General features: G+C 38.4%; 1 protein-coding gene across 6 annotated transcripts in view; it reads right to left on the bottom strand.

Moving 5' to 3' along the window:
- Positions 1-22440, bottom strand: part of MGAT5 (alpha-1,6-mannosylglycoprotein 6-beta-N-acetylglucosaminyltransferase) — a 119572-nt gene that overhangs the window by 11459 nt on the left and 85673 nt on the right. For all 6 annotated transcript variants that reach the window (XM_051623330.1, XM_051623331.1, XM_051623329.1 and 3 more), the window contains 5 exons: positions 19781-19914; positions 11528-11677; positions 5140-5286; positions 2904-3020; positions 1991-2065 (listed from right to left, as the gene is read on the bottom strand). In XM_051623330.1, the coding sequence (XP_051479290.1) occupies positions 1991-2065; positions 2904-3020; positions 5140-5286; positions 11528-11677; positions 19781-19914 (623 nt within the window). The remainder of the gene's footprint in view (positions 1-1990; positions 2066-2903; positions 3021-5139; positions 5287-11527; positions 11678-19780; positions 19915-22440) is intronic.

Here is a 22440-nt window from a genome sequence, read left to right on the forward strand (position 1 = left end):
GCTCTGGTGCTCAGCTGACCCCCCGCTGTGCCAAGTCAGTTTGTTAACTGTTAGCAGAGCCCTGCCAAAAACATTTTCTGCCAGGTTACCATGAACTCCACTTAACCACATCTTTCAAAGTCAGCATGTCTGTTCCATCATCCCAGCCGGCCTCATCCAACAGCTCCCAACTTTGCAAGAAGGAATCCCACAGCCACCTTGGCTGCAGTTGCCTGGCTGCTCCTTTGATGGCAGTGCCAATTTAAGCAGTTCCACCCTTTGGTTCCCACCCTAGGCGGCCGCTTTGCAGAGCTGACACAACCCTTTGAGCAGCCACAGAGCACGCAGGATCAAGGGATGGATTGAGTGGATGGCACAGATGCTCCACACAGCCACGGCAGGCTGCTGGCAGGGGCACTGCACTGCAATGAAGGAGCAGCTTGGAGTGAGAGCTGGTTTAATCTGGCACTGCTGAACATGAAACCACAGCTCACAGTAGTTCTCTTATTTCAGACCCTAAAGATCTTCAGCCCAGCTGTTGGATCTGAAGATCCAGGGAATTCACTAAACCTTTGTTGTGAGCGCTGCCCTCTCTCCTGAGGAGGGCCAAGGATGCCACAAGGCCCCAAAAGGGGAACTCCAGACCACTCCTTTATGTCCTACAGCTCTCTGTGCCATAGAGTGACTTGTGGGTGAGTGTATCTGCCCAGTCCCCTTCACATTCAAACATCCAAACATCCCCAGAAGACCACACTCTCATGGTCAATGCACCCTACAACCTCTGAACCAGATCAACTCCACACATCCTTGTTTCTCTTCCAATCTTGTGCTGCTTTCTCTGTTCTGCCTGCCTCCCACCACAGACTCAAAACAAAGTCTCAACCTTTGTTTGTGCTTCATCTGACATGTTAATCAGGCACAGTGCTAAACACATGCAAACGAGTAATGATGCTTGAGCATCCTGGGGGCTGTGAAACAATAATGGCTTTTGACAATTAGTCAAAGCAATGAACAAAATGCTGTGCTTATTTCTGAGAAGCACTCAGGAGAGGCCAGGGCTGAGCACTTTGGGAAAGTCCAGGGGGGAGAGATGGGTTTGCCCCACAGATGCTCTCTCTAGATTGCCTCCTTATCTCCCTTGCACTGAGCTCCACTTCTTCCTGCATTGACCAAACTTCTCAATTAAAGCTAACTCAGCAGAAAAATCAAAAGAAGCAGAGATACTTTTCCAGGTTACGTCAACAACACAGCAGCAAAAATTTTAAAGTGTTTATTGGCAGGAAACTGGAAATAACCTTTTTATGTTGACTACACTTCTGAACTTAAGTTGTGTTATTCCTCAACACTGTCTATAATACTGCTCACCTTCAGAAACACAGATACAGGAGCATGTCCTCTGCTTTTCAAAGAAATCCTAATAATTAATGGGCATATCAGAGATACAGGTTATTTCCAGCTCTCTTCTGCAGCAGCCAGACCAAAAGGCAGAGCTGGCTGCTGCAAGAGATTTGGCCTTGGGCAGAAGTCCAAGCAAACATACAGCTTCTAGAAATGAGGACCCCATGGAAACCTCTGCAGTTTATTATTCCAACTCAGTATCTTCTGCTGCTCTCAGCTGGCAATAATGCATGGGGACCAAAAGTCCTTTAAGCAACTGATTTCCAAACCATTTAATGCTTTACTGTTTGAAACTGAACACTTGAAAAACCTGCCCAGAGGCTTTAGCCTAAGTGCAATTCTACCACAAAAGTATCTCTGTATGTACATGAGTCATGGTTTAATGCAGGACAACGTGATACTTCATGATCCAAATATATTTTGTGCCTAATTATTAGACAAAGAAGTCATGCATACACTGAAAAATTACTTTGCCTTTCTTCTTTGATATAACACCAAGGGCTGCACAGCTACTATTTCTACTTTAACAGCAACAACACTGAGAAACTTCAAAATGGAGAGGGCCCTCCTCTTCCAAACTAAGAAAAGATTCATCCACAATAGAAGTTCATACCTGTCTCTCAATAAAGGCGTTCATCCTCTGGAGCATTCCCTCACATGTAAATTCATAGGGCAAATAAGGGTCGATCTGAGGAAACAAAATGTGTCAATTTTATGAGGTTTTTTTGTTTCAATGAACTTCTTGGTGTGCTGTGTGGTAGCAGCTTGCATTCCAAATACTACATTACAGCTTAAGTAACAACAATAAATGCAAATAAACTCATTAACAAATGACAATTTCACAAAACCATCAGCAGTTTCAGCTGTTTTTTTCTCTTTTGTAAAGGCAATAAAAGTTGCTCGGTGAGTTATCTTTAAGGGAACTCAGAGTGCACTGCAAAGGAATAGATACAAAGCTAGTCTGAGAGCCCCTGGGATTCTAGAGCTTCTTTTTAAACCAAGTTTCAGTTCTGAGGTGAAAAGGAAAACGTTATGACAAAAAAGAACATGATTCCTTTGAAAATTACTTCAAACTGCTTCCACCCCCCAACCCTTGAAGTGCCCTCATTACAGTTTCATAATTTCAGTGCACAAGCATTTCAGTGGTGGTTATTTCAAGGCCACAAAATCAGTCAGAAGAGCTGAGCATGTATTTGGACAGCCACAATGCTTCAAGAACCCACAAGGAAGCTTCCTCACTGACTGCACAGAAACACAGATTGCTTTATAATTTACCTAAGAAATACATATTTCTGCATAAAATCACTTACACTTTTTTTTTTTTTCAGGTAAAAAATGGACATATCCAGTACTAAACAATGATAATCAGATACCACAGAGATGTGGTATTTTGTGGATTTTTTTCCCCTGATATCCTACCAAAGTGCAGCACTCTGCTTTAATTAGATGAACATTAGAAAGCACTGTACATGCAGGACATAATACACTCCCAAGTGCTGATGACAAATTGAAGGTACATTTCTCACCTTTTGGTTCAAAATTGATTTCACAGCCTTCTCAACTTCAGAAAGATCATTGATGTCTACAGTCCAGACATGGGGCTTCCCAATGTAAACTTCAGCATAGGGATGCTGAGATGTCAACTGAAAAGGAAGGAATTATATTGGTAAAAATGGATGTCTCAAGATGTCTTTCCCTCTCACTCTCTTAATCAGGCTTTTTGGATGCACCAGGATAATGCAAGAGTTCAGCTAAAATTTAACAGTCCGCATCATTCCTTCTGAGTCATCTTCCAGATTTTCCATGCTTAAATTTAGAAAGTGAATTTAGTTCGAAAACTGAAAAATCAGAAAATAATGCAGATCACAAGTAACACTTGTGCATCTCACATTTGTGGCTTTGATCCTCGTAATGAGCCACATCCCGTAAGACTTGCTGCTTACTGAAACTGGTTTTACAATATGACCTTGCTTCCTCACAGCTCATTCACAGAGCAGCCCCACATTTTCACAGCCTCTAATTGCTACCAGTCCTGGTTAGACCTGCCTGACTGGCTTCAAGAAGTATCATCCTTGCTCTGTCCTACCTTCAGACAACATCGTCAACCTGTCTCTCCTTCAAATTTCAAATATTTCCAAGCTTCTAGAACAAGTAGTGAATAAAGAATCACTTCTATCACTTAGATAAATTGTGACTCTCACTGCTGATAGTACGAGACTGATTTGACACAGAACTACACAAGGTTCTTTATTCTCCTTTAACACTTGAAAAAAACAAGAGGTAGATTTTAGGACTTTCTTAATCCCAAAGAATCAACACATGGATTACTGGCAATAGGATCTCAACACAGTTATGAAAACCAGATAAAGAAAAGGTCACTGTTAGGATAGGTCAGCAGGGCGTGTGAACACAGCAATATTCTCCATGAACATTCATTATATTATTTTGTACTAAAACAGTCATCAGGGATTTATTTTTCTGTGCAAGTCAGGTGCACAGCATTACTGTTAGTGCTGACACATGCCAGTGGGATTTAGCACAGCATTCCAAGCACTAACATTCCTACTGAAGAGCTAGGTGGGTCCAGATTATTTACTGAGCCTGACCAGTTACAGTACCTGGGCACAGAACAACTGGAAACAAGACAAACAATCAAGTGACCCACAGAGGAAAAGCTTTGGAAGGTGCCAAGCCCAAGGAGAAAGTTTAAACACACTTCTCTCCCCCTTACTGCTCATTTCCTTTGTTAGCAATGCAAGTTCTGAGAAGGAACAACTCTGAACTCATGTCCTGTACCTACTGCATGTGTAACAAGCTGAGAGGCAATTACAGTTCTGGATCATAAAATCATAAGGAATTTATGTTCCTGGTTTAAAATGGGAAACTGTCTTTTGCTTATCAACTAGCTGGCGCCACTCAGTATGCAGTTTATATAGCCCAACGTGACTAGAATTAGGAAACACGGCTGTGCAAAGCCCTCATCACCCAAGTGCTCCCAGAAAGCCTTCCCTTCAGAGAATCATGTAGAGAAAGTAGGGATACACACCTCTGAACAAGCCACGGTCACAGGCAACACTGCAAATGTCACTAACAGCCACATGACTGCTAAATGCCTGAAATTGTACAGGCCAAATTTTACCTACACCGAAGAAGAACAACCTTCCAAAGACAGTGCCAGGATGAGGGGTTAGTTGACTTAGCTTCATTTTTCTCTCACTAGGGTCTAAATACACTGGCTGTTTTGAAAGCTTGAGGTTTGGTTTTCCTATTCTCATAAAGAGCCAGTTCTCCAAAAGTCTTTGGTGTTTAACCAGAAACACAGAGGGCTGTGACCATTGATACATTAGCTCAACAGTGCCTTGAGTGGGACTTTTCTGGAGAAAAACAACATAATAATCCCAAAGCACACACAGCAACCCACAAATGCCATTTTTGTAATGTATTTGAACACCTATTTACTTCCTGCGGAGCACACAGTAATGTTTGCTTCTTCAAAAATATAAAACCAGGTTGAAATGACACATCATGTATCAGATGACACAGTCTGTTCCTGGGCAGAACATCAGGCTTTGATGTTAAACTTCAGTTTAGGATCCATCAGTAAGAAGGGCCAGAATTTACATATCCCATCAATGGCTAAAGATAACAACAGTTGCACACCTTTTGCAATAAACATTTCTGCAATTTTTCTTCTATTGTGTTACTAAACAGAAATCCACAAACATGTTCAATAAAGAAATTACCAAGACCGGCAAAGCTTACCTCTCGGAGTGTAGGTTTGCCTTTGAAAAATTCTGTGTTTTTGCTACTTTTTGGTGGGTTAAATCTTAGATTTAGAAAAGCACATCCATTAGCAATAGCCTCTAAAGGAGCCGGCCCTTCATATGGAAATCCAAGACCAACGAACAGCTGAAAAACAGAAAACAAGGATTATCTTAATTTTGTTTCTTCAGAAAAACTGAAAGCTAAGAGCTAACTGAAAATAAGAATAATGCATTCTAAATGCACCAGCCTTAAAAAATGCAACATTAAGAAGAAAATAGGAGACATTCAGCAGCTCACCCCCTCCTACCCAAGCAGTAACGGAATGCCCTGTAAAACACATTTGACAATAATGTTCTGTAATGAGCTGAGGTAAGTTTTCATGGACCTAAGGCATCAACGGACCCTTTCAGTAATTTTTTAGGGAAAAAAAGTCATCTAGTGGTTTGATTGGTGTTGAAATGAACTGATGGGGCTCTCTTGCAGGTACAGCTTTTACCGCAGCCACCTCACAGAACAGCGACACTACTGTTTTCCCCCCTCTCTCTGACCTCAGCTAACCTGGTGGGTTTGCCAACATGAACATGCTCCTGGCAAACTGATTAATTCTTCTAATTAAAACGGTAGATGGCAGCAAACATCAGCTGATGACAATGAGCCCTAGGCAGCAAGAGCACAGGATTAAGAGGGTTCAAGCATCCAAGGTAAACTGAAGGAGGAAAAACTCATCACAAAGCTACTTTTACATCAGCTGGGATTACAGATGCTCTGGAAAAGGGAATGCTTCTCTCCAATGTGAAGATTTTTTAGTATATTTTCAGAGTTGTGTGGCTTTTGACTTGGATTTTGACCCCTTTCCCTGGCCCAACATAATTAAAAACGCTGAATTAAATATAGGTTTCTAAATCTTTATTTTAATGTCTGTGTATAACGGGGGGATTACAAGCTCTGATTTGTAACAGCAATTCAGCAATTTCTCAGCACTGCTGAATGACTTAACATGTATGTCTATATGTCTATATATAGAGACAGAGCTACTGCTCTTTTCAAGGAAATAAAGAGCAATCTTCATAACAACAGACTCAGGTATTCAGGATGTGTATATGCAAAGAGGTCAAATGATACCACTCTGCATTGAATTTTCTGCAACAGTGAAAGGAATCCTAGTACCTGAAGATTCCAAACTGATGGCCCTTTCTAGGAAATGATCTTGACAATGATGCATAAACCTGTAATTATCCTCATGCACAGGCACTGCAGCTTCAATCCTCTGCTACCCGTGGCAACAACAGTATAAATTTGGAGTTGGCTCGTTTTAAAAAGAAAGTTAACACTTCTCAGCATAGCTGAGGACATACAATTTTCCCTGCATGGAGCTGAATCTTGTTATGTCAATTTTCAGGTCAAAAAAGCTGCTACTTGCAAAAGGTTTCTCAGCTATCTCACAGATTTAAATCTTACAGGAAACTCTCCAGTGGCTGATAAAAAAAAAAAAAAAAAGATCTCAAAGACTATCTTCACTAAAGCTAGATGGTCTAAATTTGTTTTTTATATATGGCATAAGATACATTACCTTTCAGTCAGAAAAATACATACTAAATTTCATCTCAAAAGAGGCTTAATTTCAAGAAAGGAAATCGCTTGAAAATAATGAATGGCACACAATGAAACCATTTCATGCAATCTGCACAGATAATGTTATTTATTTAAAGTACTCCTTAGTTCAGGCAGAAAACCAGCTGAGAAGCAGCAATTAAAACCATCTCAAGAATCAATTCTCCTATGATTCTGTGTTTGTCTGTTATGTAGAGAATGCTGTTTTTTTGCTTGGTTTCTCACTTTTTTAGCAAACTGCTGCTGTGCCCTTCTGAACAGCTCTGTGTCTGACTGGTCTGCTTATTTAGCAGGAAGCTCCAAGGGGAAAGAAAACAAGGGTTTATGTTTTGACAGCACAGAGCACACTGTCAACACCTAATCTATAATAAATAGCTCACCACCTGTTTTGCATCCATTTTCCAACCCTACCTCTACGCAGCACCACAGCTTTGAAGAAAGAAGGATGTGTCTGGTGGCTGGGAGGATGCTGGTGTGGGTGCTGCCTGCCGGCCTGAGGTTTCTGCTGAAAACCCAAACTGAATCTAGACCCTCCTCCTGAAAATTGCCCTTTTCTGACACTCCTTGGTTAGGGAGCTAGTATTTTTGTGTGGTATAGAGCAAAACTGAGGAACATCTTAATGGCCTCAAGAAAATCATGTCCATCAGGATTCAAAAAGCAAGCACTGGAGAACACAAGTAATTTCTTTAACTCATTCTCATGATGCTGCTTTATACTTTATTTGTTGGTTATCTTCTTCTCTCCCCTTTCTAACATTACTGCACTTTATTCTGTTGGGTTGGTAGGTTTATCACCCCTTTTGTATGCCTTCTTACTGAATTTAAATATTCTCTTCTGAACTGCAGAAGTGTAGCACAGACTATTGTTAACTATCTTGATACATTTTTCTCATGAATATAAAATAATTTTTGGAAAAGTCAAGCCTTCTGTGATTGAAACAACTTCAAAATAGAATCACCAGTTGTATGTCTTTTCAGTTGAATTTAAGAAGCGTGTGTGATTAGAAAAAAAAAATCTTGCTTCATAAAAAGCAATATGAAAAAAATTTTACTTGTTTGTGCTTATCCAACATTGCAATGGGATTTTGCCCAAACTGTCTGAACACGGTGTTGCTCCTCCTTTTATCCATTACCATGCAGAAGCTGTGAATTCTGCTTAGTAAAATAATTTAGATTTCTTCTAACATTCACAGTGGTTCAAAGCAAAAAGTTGCATCTGAAACTTTCTGGAAAAGAGGAATACTTCAAGAATTCAGAACTGGTTCTTCCAAGAGAGTCTGGTCCAACTCCTCCAGCTGCCCACCTGGCAAGAAGCCATTTAAGTTGGCAGGAAGGCTGCCAGCTCGCCTACCCTATTTTCCTCTGACGTGATGAATGGCTTTACATCTTCCCATTAGGAACTGTTGACATTTTTCATTTTTGTCATGCACTACACAGCTGAACTAGCCACGATGAATCTCAAACAGTCCCCTGCTGCTTAGAAAATGCGCTTATGCTGAAATGCGTTGCTTTATAACACACACCAGCATGAAAAAGCAGCTGCATGCTTTTGAGAGTAACTGTGCCCTATACCAGTTAGTGCAGAGAGAGCACATATACATTTTGGGAATGCAAAGTTCCTATCAGGAATCATGACTGAGTTGTAACCTACTGGTATTTTGTTGTTGAGGGGCAAAATGAAGCAGTGCAACACAAGCTGACACTCCTGAGTACAGCGAACCAAATCACTGAACTGTGACTTGTTAAATTATTGTTTAGCTCTGGCTCTGAAAACTAGATAATTCATCAGCTGACCTAACAAAAACTTGCTAACATGATGTTGAAATCACAAACAATGGAAGACACTTCTTGCCCTTGGGCCTGAAAACAAGTTTAGAAAAAGAAAAATCTGAAAGTTTCAGGAAGCTTAGAGACAAAGTTTGTTGCTTGGAGACAACAAACAGCCAGCCTAGATGGTTTGGGTGAGCATTGTACCCACAGATGTTACCCTCCCTGAGTTACAGCTCATTACATTATTCACACACTTCCAGCACACTGATTGTCTAGTGACAAAGCCCCATAACTAAATTCATTAGGGGGCTCTGGTCATGTTGCCTAGCAATTAAAGTGATTATGATTATAAAGTATCCTTTAACATACTGGATGCATGCACACACATATATGAGACTTCTCAGGGCACAAAGCTCCCATTCAATTCAGCTTGATTCTTGTGAAAAACCTGCACCTCTTTTAGCAATTCAATCCATGATCCATTTGATATAAAACACATTTGACCCACCCATGCAGCAGATGGCCAGCACAGACAGATGAGTGGTGCTCTGTGCTAAGCTATATTGAAGTATTGCCTCTTAAAAGCCAGCAAAATCTGAAACTATGTACAGGCAACAAGAAGACTTAGTGCAAGTATGGCTGTTGATCAAGATGAGAGGCAGCCACATGCTAAGGCAGAACAGCTAGTGCACCTATGAGACACTAAACATCAGCTAGCAAAATGAAACCCAACCCAAAAATCCACCTTCAACTGAAAAAGTCCAAATAACTTAGTTAATCTGTTTCTGCTTTCAATCTCAGGATGCTGCTGTTTTACTTCTGCTGATAAAACTAGACATACTGGAAGAAGTAAGCATTAGACAGCAATAACAACTGAAATGCATGATGCAGTAAGCTGCACTTCATTTCATTGTGTCCCAACGTCAGAAATACATAGTGCTCTCATTTGCCTGACAATAAAAAGTATTAGGAGAAGCAAATGGACTCGTAAACTGCTTATCATCAGGTCAAATGTTTGTTAGCCTCACTGCATCATAAATAAATAATTCCCTTAAAAGGAAAATAGCTTTTGTCATTTGCTAGCAGAAGTTCAGAAAAGTAGTAAGAAAATATTGTTTGCATGCTTTAAAAAAAATCATTAAGAAAGACTGTATCAAAAAGATAATCTGATAAAAACACTGGCTTCCTGATACAGGGTTCTGAAACACATGGATGTATTTGTCAGTGTCATCTACTACGAAATGCAGCAATTTGTCAAAGCATTTTTCTCAATGTTAGGAAGAAAAAAACCCACCCAAACCGATGCATAAAAATACTAGAGACAATCATCAAAATCTCACATGCTTGTAGGACTCTGAAAATAGCAAAGTGTAAACCAATGCTTTTCACAGAAGTACTATTTGTGAAAAATAAGCAACTTGTACTTCACAATCACAAGATAGTATCTTCCATCTGATATTGCAATTACTAGTAAAAAACTGGGTGAAACTAGTCTGGCTACTTCCTGTGTCACAAAACCGATGTCACTGCGCTGTGCTGAGCTGCATAATATGCACGTATCAGCTTGAATTTGTCCTAAATTGAACGTGTCCTTACCTTGTGTCTTAGAGCACAGCAAATAAAACCAGTAACAACTAGGTGAGTTATCTACTTAGTATGGAAAATTAAGCTTTTTTTGCATAATACATGTAAAATAGCTGATAAAGGGTTTGATGAAAACTTACTTTGTAAATTATAAGGACTTCAGTAATTCCAGAGGAAGTCCATTAGCTTATTTTACTACTTCAGTGAATAGAACACTTTTTTTTTAAGAAAGAAGTCACTGTTTGTGCTTGAGGTTATTACAATGTCAATATTCTTCCCACGTTAGTACCATGATTAATACAGTGATTTCATACTCCACATAGGCAAAAGCTGTGTAATCCCAGTATTATCTATGACAGAAATATATGTTGACTTTTTAATCTGCAACATTATGTGTATCTGTATACATCAAGTACATACACACAGTGGCTGCCTTTAAAAAGTTATAATTTGCCAAAATCTGTCACACAGAGATGTCAAATTACCATAATTTTCCCAAATATTTCAAAAAGGAGATCTCTGCAGTCATGTGGGAAGACTGGGAGCTGCCTGCTTTTTTCTTTTCTTTTAATAGATTCTTCTGTAGAATTGCACAGCGAGAAACTATCAACAATGGGGAGTAAGTGCTGCAGTTCCACATATTTTGATAATTTTAAACACACAAACCACTTCTTTCACCAACTGAAAGTTAAACTTCCTATTTAAATGTAATCTACTAAAGTGTTTTAATGTTGTTAAGCAGCACAAAGATTACTGGAATGGCACAGAACACCCCACAAAGAATTCTAACTATGGGGACAAAAGTTTATTTATTTCAATGCATACACTGTCCCTTATCTTGAGTTCCCTTGACTATGGGGCCACAACAAAGCACACCACAAAACGCACACTCTTTTTCTCCATGTCTCTGCACAAACGAAGCAGAGGAAGGAGCTGAATGGGAAATTCAGTGCTTGCCTTTCTTCTTTTCTCCCCCAGAGAGTAGGGTCACTCTAGGTTAAAGTCACTGGTAGGGCAGAGCAAGCATGCCTATTGCACAGCCTTCAGGTATTAACTAACTTTTCTATCAGGGATGTAAAACAAAGCACATCCTCAGCTGATAATCTCCTTGAGCTGAATATCACATGCAAGAAAATGAAAAATGCATTTATCCATGTTCCTCAAGCTGGTTGTTAAATGTGCCAGTGACTGCAGGTTGCTGTCCCAATTTGCTAATAATAGCTGTCAGTCCACAAAACACCGACATGAAGAAAAACATATTCTTAGCACACAGGAGGCGACTTGAGCTCCTTTACATCTAATCATTCATTTTCCCAATGCTTTTAAGTTAGGAGTTCATTCCTAGGAGGTGAAAGGCATGCACTCCAGATACTGTGTATCTGTAGCTATTTTTGCTACTACTCCCTCCTGACAAACTTACCTTGGTTTCTCTCAGTAGAAACTGCAAATCTCGCCCACTGAGTATACCATGATTTTTTACATAGCCAGGAATATACATAGTGCTTGAGCCATGGACTGTTCCATGGACTTCCATATAGGTGTGGATGATGTCCAGATATGCCTTCTTATCCTATAACAGCAACAAGAAAATATTTTCAGTCTTTACATATTTCAAGCAGAGCTGGGTTTTATGTCCTTTACCACAAAAGACAGAAAGAGAAGATCTTCACTCATTCTTACATTATTTCTATAGTATTTCATGTGTCCTTACATTATGAGTTTTGTTTTCTACTAGACTGGAAGAAAACTGTCACTTTTTTTCATTCATAGTATAGGTATAAATAAATCAACACCAGGACCTATTAATTTCTAATTGGACAAAAAACAGCTCACCACCAGATAACTGTAATCTCAGCATACAAACAATATTTGGCCTAAAAATGCAAAAAAATTCATTCTGAAATTTCAGTTATTCAATCTGGTTTTGAAAGAGATGCAGAATAATTACTGTTTATCATCTTTGTCAAGAAAAGGGTGAATCTCACATTAGCTGCATTCTTGCCAACTGAGTATCTGAATACACATTTTATCTAAATACCTATTATCTGAGTCCTAGAAGATACCTCCAAATATTCAACTTACCTAAAGTTTTAAAGGTATTTTGGAAAAGACCCAGAGAAGATTAATGTCTCTAGTGTTTCACTAAAACCAAAAATAGTACACATCATCCCAGTTTGCAAACCAGAATTACTTTAATCTTCAATGCCATATGTTTTTTGAGTTTTAAAGACTACTGCTATTCCAAAAGCAATTAGCTGTAGACTGTATTTACCATCAGTATGCAGCACAGATCAGAGAGACTTTCCCTCAATATTTGCACATATTCTTAGTAATAGCTGAAAAATCAGGCAACAAGTTTGTGTATTTCTTGGCATCAAAAGAGTTTTTAAGAAGTCTACTTTCACCCACTATTTTTGTCACGTAAATTCTGTACACTGTTCTTCCTCAGCCCTGTGTGAAAGCTGGCCAACAATTTTGCTGAAGTTTACTCAAAGGGCAAGAAGACTTGTGAAAATCCTGTCCTTTCAAATCTCAGAGGAGCAATAAGGTATCAGATCTAGGTGAATGAACACCATCACTTCTTTAAACTTCCTTGCTAATTTAATTGTTGGTACACATTCAAAGACACAGGTTATTTGATGTCACATAACAAGGAGTTCTAGCTTTAGCTTGCTCTACTGGTGATACTTTTTGTGAAGTATATTGCCTGCCTCATTATTAAGTTGTCCAACCAAAAACTGGGCAAGCTCAATCCACAAAACAATCACTCCTTTATTCCCTTTGAGTCAAAACCAACTGCTTTCATAATCATCTATGAAGTATCATAAAAATACCATTAGCACTTTATACCTTAAACAAATCTCACTAACTTTTGTCTCCTTTGCATTTAAGTAGTCCTGGATTTCCATACTTCTTGTAGAAAAGTGTTGTTTTGGATCATAAAAGTATACTATTGCAATAAGCAACTTCATAAAAATAAACAGGACACACATTGAATTAGAAAATGAGAGAGCATAAATGTGGCATTTATAAATAGAAAGGCTACAATTAAATAAACCAAGAAATGCGATTTTCTAACAAAATATCAACATTCCTTTACGTGTTAACCCACTTCCTGAGTCTGTTTGCTTGGGTGCAGATATAAATACTCTTTTATCCTGAATAGCTGAACAGTAAACTCCAGATTTTTACTTTCTCCAAAATGAATTACAGATCCTGGGCTGCTGGCTAGTAATGCAAAAATCAACATTCTCTGCAGAGTTTGTATCTGACTGCTGCTACTCATCCATGCCTGCTCACCATGCTGCAAATCTAAACTTAAAAAAAAAAGGCAACTATTCTCAGAAGGAAAATGGAAGAGTAAGTCAGAACCAATTTTTCAGCAGCTAAAGTAAACATGCCATTCTAGAAAGTACTTTTGTTGATCATTGGGTGCAGAACTGTTATTACTGTTCATCAATCATTACCACCTACTTTTAAAAGCATCATGATAAGGCTCTTCTCATCAAAGACATCAAATGACAACTGTCTGATAAGTCTTTCCTTAAGACAATGTTGACAGGAAGACAGAGTCTGAAGGGCTGAAATCTTAAAGTTTGGTGGGTGAAAAATGAAGTGTAAAAGCTATAAAAATACATGGTAGAAACACAATGCATTAAGAACTAAACTTTGCTTTTAGTTTTCTTGATGTGGCAGATGTTTTCTTACACTGAAGAAGTCAGAACATGATAATTTTCTACAGCTTGGACAAACGTAATGCAGAAAAACAGGTACTGGGAGAGATCTTTGTGTATGTAAAGGCAAACATTAAGTCTAGAAGTCCTAACATCTAGGTGTTAATTTGCCAAAGTGTCAAGTCCAAGGAATAGAGAAATAAAAAGAAAATCATTGAACAGTTCTATAAACACATAGTTCTTCCTTGAATACTGAGAACACTGGATGTGGTTCTGAGAGGGGTAAGAAGGATCCAAGCTACAGAATGGTTTCCAGTGCTACATACGAACCTGTGACAAATTCATTTATGACTCCTGAGCTTGGAAAATACAGCTTGACAGAATATGAGAGAGGTTTACAAAAATATAGTTGGCATAAAGAACACAGACTGAGAAAGAGAGCCAAACAAAGCTAGTGGGAGAGAGGCGTAAAAACCCCCAAAGTTAATGCTCCTCCTGCACAGGTTTGAGGAACTCCACAACAAAGCTGTGGAGACAAAACAAAACAAAAAGCATAGGTTCTTGATCAGACAAGTCCTTTAAAGTCACCTCTTACTGACCTCTCAAAAGAGAGTCAACAGTCAGTTTATCAATAGACAAACTGATTCAGAAAATACCCAGAGCTGGAAAAAGCTGGAAAAGAGAGAATATGCAAGGGAAGTATTATGTGACTTTGCCATACATTTGCTCTTCCCTGAATGTGCATTTTATGGCTCCTTTGTTAGGCACCTACTGCATATATCAGCATAAAATAAACTCATATATGCATAAATGTTATTTATCTGCACATATATAATCTTTGCATGAAGAATGAATAAAAGATCTCAGGAAAGACTTGCATTCTTCTAGATCTGCCAGAAATCCTTCTTCAGTTCCCTGACCTCATCTTTATCTGTTTCATTCATCATTTCTTGCAGTTCTTCATCCATGAAGTTTCCTTTTTTTAAATTTTATTTGTTTTTGTTTTCTCAGCATTGAGGTTTCTAAAAGATTTGACAATTTCATTGACATGTAAAGGGCACTGAAGCCTAACCAGGAATTTCCTGTCCTTGGAATGGAAATTTCCAGAACTACAGTAAGACATACTTGTGCACTGTTTAACTGTTGAAGCAGAACAGTGCAGGGGTACAGAAGAAAGTAGGCAGTGAGAGAACGGGGAAAAAAAGGTGGTGTTGGATTTGTGATTATCAAATATTAGTGGATGATTACTTTCACCAGTAAGACCTCACTAATTCATTTTGCAGTTGCAGAGTTCTGCAAAAAAGAGAAGGTGATCACTGGCCTGTCTGAAACATAAATATTAATAGAAAACATGTTTTATTTATTTCCTCATAATAAAAGAAACTCTAATTTTAATAATAAATCTTAAATTATAAGCCTTCAAAATGGTACGTACATATATACTTCTTTACTGCATTTCCAGCTGTTTATTTCCTTTTATTTACTTGGTCTTTTTGATCCATCCTTCTTTCAGATGCCAAAGGTGAATTTCAGAAATGTTGCTGAACTAAAGTGTCTGGGGCATATCTATATGTGTGGCATAAAGCAGGACAGTACTCCTGGTGCCTGGTGACAGCAGCTAGGTTTCTATCAATAGATAAGCCCACAGTGCTGTTGCAAATTTGGAGGAAGACAAAAGAGCACGAGACAAGTTTGTGAGCGCACTGACCACGCGGGAGAGAAAAGGTGAGAAGGATCTTTTCTCCCCTCCCTTATGTTTCTTTTAGCTTAAAAAAGGAAGTAAATGTTCAGCCAAAGCCTGTTGCTAAATATGAAGCACAAAAACCAATCAGAAGGAAGGGAAAGGCAACACTGCCAACAGAAAGACACTGATCTCTGCTTGTGACACAAATATTCCTAGAAGTATAATTTTTCTCTCTGACTTTTCCCCACTCTCTTACTCCCACGTAATGTAACAGGGCATAAGACTGGGAAACTACATATGTCAGATGGAGCTATAAAGAAGTGAGTAGGAACTGGTTTGGTTATGTATGTTCCCATTGAGAACAAGCTAAATGTAACAATTTCCCATCTTGACAAGTGGCATTAGTAACAACTCACACATTTTGTGGCCTTTAAATACATGAATATTTTAAGGCAACTCCAATACACTATAATAAAATCTAGCAAAGCAATCATCATATAACTGTCTGTTACACATTGATGGGTATTTTCTGATACAAGCAAAATTCTGCCTTCTCTCACAGCACCTCACAAAAAAAGAATTAACAAATAGCATAAAATGAATCTTGACTCTCTTTTCTTTCTAGGATCAAGGGTAGAAGTGTTGGAAAAGTATGAGAGGAAATTGCAGTGAGAACAAAGATTTAGACTGAAGCGGGAGCTAAGACAACATGAAAGGCTTCAAACATTCTGTTTAATTGAAATATTCTGTAATTAAAGCCAATTTTGATAATGGAAAGCATTATGGGTTTTCCTCACATTTTATTCGTTCCTTATTTCACTTGGCAGAGATAGGACTCTCTTTACTCCTTACTACTGTCAAAATCCCAGACAAAACCTCAAACCTTTGATTACAACAAACATATCCAATACTTGACAATGTTGCCCTTGGCAGCTTACCTCTAAGGCTAACCTTTAGGAACCTAGCAAAATTCTTTAGAGCTTCTATTTGTAATCCTTAACCCACTTAAGACTGATTTAGTTATCAGAGGGAAATAAACAAGTCTCTGCAGCTTACATCTTTCCTGACCTCCAGCAAAATGTAACTGTAACGGGATGAATGTCACTGGTCTCAGGCCATGGGCTGGTGGTTTTTTTTCTGTATCCAGCAGAGCTGACAGGAGGCATCACTGTATTCCTCCTTCTACTACTTGTCACATTCATATCAGAGTTTTGTACCACTGAATTATGTGGGAAGACAGAATGCTGTCTGTAAGCAATCCATAATTCTCTTTAGCTGCAATAACCTGGTTAGTTTACCCAATTTTAGTGGGTCATCTGAGCTAGCCTCACCAACTCTGCCCAGCAGCAGAGCTGGGAATACGGTGATTTCTAGCAAAGATTAAATGACAAGTACTTTGGAATATTATTTTTTTTTAACTTGCTACATGAGTTGCAGAAAAGGATGCCCATCACTTCATAAAATCCTGAGGGCAGTCAAATATTATAGTTGCTCCTACAGAGGAAAAATTTCCTGTATGTACCTCAGTTCCACTTCAACATGCTTAGTTTAAATTCAACAATTTATTTGCAACTGATATTCCCCAAAAGCACCTTAGTCTGTGGACCAGAACACTCTCCCCTTCATACTGTGCATCTCTAACAACTGATTAGACCCATTAGTGACGTCTATTCTGTGGAGATTACACTTTCTGTTAACTGGCAATATTCAATATAAAGAAAAGTAGCAGGATAAACAGAGATTAGTCAGGTTCAGCACAAGCCCTAGTGGCAGATGAAAAGAGCAGAACATGGAGAAAATGAAGGAAACATGAAATAAGCAAATTACACAGTCACAAGATTAGTTCAGGCTTTCTGTTGATCACAAGAATTGGATTTTATCACTCCAGATAAGACAGCCACATGACCACCAATTCAAAACCTATCTGCAGTGATTACACTTTATGAATCAGTGTATTTGGGCACGACTGCAGTTACAGGCTGCAAGTCACAGTTTTAATGTGCTCAATGTTACAAAGTACAGTAAGCATTTTAATATGGCCAAGTATTATGTCATACATCTTGGAAGAAACAAGACAGGTAATACTCAGAGAAATGGAACAGGGACTTGAAAAGCAGCAGTTCTAACCAATTAATACAAGGGTCTTGGCTGAGAAGTTTATCTAAACACAAGTTCCTAATGGTGAAAAGGGAACATACATAACAGTACATACAGAAATTCTTTTTGATTTGGTGCTAGTACAGCCCATGTGCCCTATTCTAACATTCCTATTTCAAGAGGAATGTGAATAATCTTGAAAAGGTTGAGAGAAAACAGACACGTGAGAACACTTAAGGATTAGAAGGCACAAAGCTCTTAGTTATTCAGCACGTACAGGCTTTTCAGGAGATGAGTACAGGTTAACCATGAGCTCAACCTATACATTCCTACAGGGAAACAGAACAGAAACACCACCAGTCCAGTAGACAAAGTCTGCAACTGCTACTAAAACTGGAAGCTACCATTTGGAAATCTGTACCAGAACTAATGCAAAGTCTTCAGAGAAAAGGCAATTTCTGAAGGATTTACCATAGGAAGTAGTGGGGTTTCCATTGTGTGCTATTTAAAAAATCAAGATTGGATGTTCTTTTCCAAAAAGCCATGTTTTTGTCTTAATCAGCTCATGAATATCCTATGTGTCACACAGAAGTATGTGTCAGACTAGGCAATCACAAATCTCCCCTCTGGGCATATAAGCTATTAATACATATGTCCCCTTTGGACATATAAGTTATTAATACATATTTCTGAAATAATGCAGACTGAATAAACCAGAAGATATATATGTCAGTGAGAAAAAAACCTCCTGGTGACTAGGCAACTATCTTCTTTCTTAAATCCAACTAGTAGTCAACAGGTTGTTCTGCTGATATGCACTACAAATCAGGTCAGGAACTATAGATGATTATTATGTGCAGCTGTTCCTGAGAGACTGATAATGGTATCAGGAATGATACCATTATAATCAGCTCTGCTCCAGCATTCTGCAGAAAGAAGTGAATGCAGATGTGGGCAGACTGCCATTCTATACCATGAGTCAAAAAGAATAACTGGTACAATATTTAACTACAATGCAAAGCAAAATTTCCTTTTAAGACACAGATTACATAGTTTAGTGCAATAAGCTCAAATATAAAACTGAGAGATCACAACTGAAAATGCACAGATAATACATATATTTTTCTCAGTACAGAAGCAAACAGGCATTCAGCTCTACCTTTCTTTTACCATAAGCACCAGCAACATTCTCCTATTCCTTTCAAGTTTTTGTTTTGTTCTGTCTCTCAGATAGATCATTTACTTGTACCTGTCATTTTTCAAGAACTTACTCTGTATAACCACAGTTATCAGACTAAGTGTTGCTTCTGTGCTCAGAAAACTGTGCAAGACCAGTATCCTTACACCAATTAATACGGAAAGAAAACCTGAGACACATCATTTGGTCCTATATGTGGCACAGCATGTACTGATCAGCTCCTTTTTCAGCTGACAGGAGGCTGAAAAAAGATCTTTTTAGGCAGGAGGGAAGGCATACGGAGTATATGGACACACAGAGCTAGAGGTAACTTGGGAGAAAGCCACTTATTAGGAAGCAATTGCTTTTCTTTGAAAACACTGCCAGGTGTGGCAGCCTAGAAGGAGCTCCAGAAAAGGACAGTGAACAAAAAGCAGAGAGCACAGTGAACTTAACATCACGATACACTTTAACTTGGTGAAAATATGACCAAACCTTGGTGTTGTTATCCTTCAGCTCTTGCCTACAGATGGGAGGCAATGCAGTTAATTGCAATAAATTTAAGTAACAAAACTCTGATGTTATTACAGGGAGATAAAATGACATTGAACACGTCTAGGGTTGCTAGTGAACAAGTTCCAGTTCAAAATACATAACTATTTGTTTTAGATAAGAAAATAAGTAATTGAAAGACACATTTGCTTATGACTGATTAAAGTTCACAAAGTCTATGGCACCTTCAATTTCCCATTACTTTTAAAAGCTTCTGCATTTTCCAAAATTATTGTGGTATCAAGACTATAAAAACTTTTTATTCTACCAGGAAGGTGTGCATAAACAGCAAAGGATCCATGTAAATTTAGATGGAAGTTTCATCATCAGAAAGACTGAAAAATGCTCAATTTAATTACTTGAATGTATTTATTATCAGAAAAAGAACTTAATAGACTGAGACAGAAGTGATACTTGTAAATTTAGAGTTATACTATATTATATCAGTCAAAATAAATTTACTTAAGTATATGACTATAGTATACTCACCTTCCAGAAATTATCTACTTTGCCATAAACAAGAGATTGATTCTGCCTTTTGATGTCATTAATATGTTTAATGTCACTGGAATTCAGATGCTGCTCTACCACAAATCCAAGGAAGCTGTTATCTGGAGTGTGAGCTGTAAGAAACAAAGCATATTCAAAACCTTTAAAGTATCAGTTAATTTTACAAAAGTATGCATATTGTCAGAAAAGCAGGTATAAGGAACTTAATATTCAACAGATCACTTCCTTCATGTTCATACTGAGATACACCTGCTTGCTTTATTATCAAGAATAATTCTTATCAATTTTAGGTCCTGCTGCATATGTCTACTGAAGTAAGGAGTTATTTTCTATCTCGTTTCTAACAACAAAATGCTGTAGCTGCACTGGGGCCAATGATAATTATTTCCTGTGCACTGAGCTTTATTTTATTATTAGAGCTACGAGAACCAGAAGAAATCCAGCATGACAATCTTAAGAGATGCAAGACCAACAATTTGGAAAATCCTTGCAGTCATGCTTGTTAACAAAGCTGTATGTTGCTCAATGTTATTAATAAGTTTTAGTAAATCTCTTGGGTTTCACCTCCTGTATTGGAAGAGGTAACACAAACCATCCAACTCACTGCATATTACGCACCCATGCTAATTAGCCTACAAAGTCACACTACGTTGATCAGAATACCAATTTCACTCCCTACTTCACTCAGATATATGTATCATAAAACACTGAAAGATGACAACTGAAGTTAGCAAAATTGTTGTGTTAATCCAATGCCCAGACAAATAAAGTGCAAAGGATTTACAATTTACTCTCAGTTTAGCCCCTATTGGTCTTTTCCCAGCAGCAACATCCAGCAATACTAGCCGCTGTTCTCTTTCTATAAAGAAACAGATCTACAGGCTAATTAAAAGTAAGGTTTTTTGTTGTGGTGGTATTTGTTTGTTCCCCTCCCTCTTTTTTTCCCCTCTCCTGTGTGTAGAAAGAGTGTTCAATTCCAGGGACGGACTACAACGCTCAAGGCTTCTGGTAAAAATTCATTCCTGTTATATAAAAATTACTCCACCATGCGGGATTTTTGTGCCTCACTAGAAAGTGTCATAACCTCACAAGCTTACACAGAAATAGGCTGCAATAAACACTAGGATCTCCTCTCTAAGCCTCCCTTCTAAACACTGGCACACAAGCTGGCAAATTCTTAATAAGCACACTTTGCAAAGTTAAAAAAACCCCAAAACAACAGAAAAAAACAAACCCCAAGACAAGCCCTCAGGCACTTATGATACATGCAATGCTAAACCTATAGCCAGAGTTCTAAAACAAAATTAAACAAATTCTATTGCAATTATGAGGTTTTGCTTTTTGATTTCTGAAAACCAGCCAGCTGGATAATGCAGCAGAACAGAGAAACCATACACAGTGTACACTTCCCTCTGTCATTCCATTTAGTCTTTCAAATGACAATTACTCTTTTTCACAAAAAAATGCCTCAGCAACAGCTAGGCACTCACTTAGAACCAAGGACTTTTTAGAATTTAGTAAAGCAAATGGCATGTTGCAAATATGCCTGAAAAGGGGCATTTTTCCATCCTTTCATATTTTTGGATGAGAGATTGGATTCAAAGGAGACAGCACATACTCAAAAGAAAAATAAACCTTTGTTAAAGTTAGCACTTAGAACTGGTGGAATTCAGTGCCTCAACATCACTGACAGAAAGCACCCAGATGGATTTTAAAGTAAGATCATGCAGTTCTAAAAGTACCAGTGCTGTTATTTTGCATAAAATAATTAAAATAAAAAACATGAAGGGGGTGGGGAGGAAAAACCCTTATGCTTCTGGAAAGCTCAGAGAATAGTCAAGCATTTGGTAACATGCCACAGGTTTGAATTTGGCTTGCTGGTTGCTCAGTAATGATTTTCTGCCCTTATAATCAGAGTTCTCAAAACATAATGGACTCTGGGGATCTTGGGAAGATGTCCAGAGTTCCAATCTGTCATAAAATCTTTACTGATGCATAACACACACTATTAATCACAAGCCCATAAAGACGGTGCTATCCCTGCAGCAGAGAACCAAAACCAAACTAAATATTGCAGAACAGTGACCCTTCTGCACCTAGTACTAAAAGAAGTAAAATCCTTGAATAGGATTCTGCAGTCAGTTATGCTTCAGAATGAGTTTGCTTACAATCTCTTTACCACTCTTCCTGCAAAGGAAAACCAGCAGTCACTTGCAGTAGTAAAAACTGGAAACGTGTATTTACTGAAATTTCAATATACTAATAATTTTTCTGAAAATTCATTATGAAGTGATTTGCTCTGAAGAAGAGACTGGAACAGTAGTTCATGCTGCCACAAGAGAGATGTTCTCTACAGAGAAGATTCAATTTCTTCTGCATTTGATGGAGTGGGGTTGAGGAGTGCATACACAGCTGTATCACAAGTATCCACACAACTATTTTCCTCAAATGCCTCATCGCCCCTGGTGCTACCTTGGACCTCACGCACAAATTTCCCAACAGTTGAATTACTTAAATACAGCAAGAGTGAGCTTTCGGCTCCTTTTCCATTTAGGCCATAAACCAATAAATATAAGCAAATCACGTGGATCCAGAACAAGCTCTGCTTACTAATCTCCAGACACGAACTCTGCAACCAC

The sequence above is a fragment of the Apus apus genome, chromosome 6 (assembly GCF_020740795.1).
Source record: "Apus apus isolate bApuApu2 chromosome 6, bApuApu2.pri.cur, whole genome shotgun sequence".
Classification (NCBI taxonomy): domain Eukaryota; kingdom Metazoa; phylum Chordata; class Aves; order Apodiformes; family Apodidae; genus Apus; species Apus apus.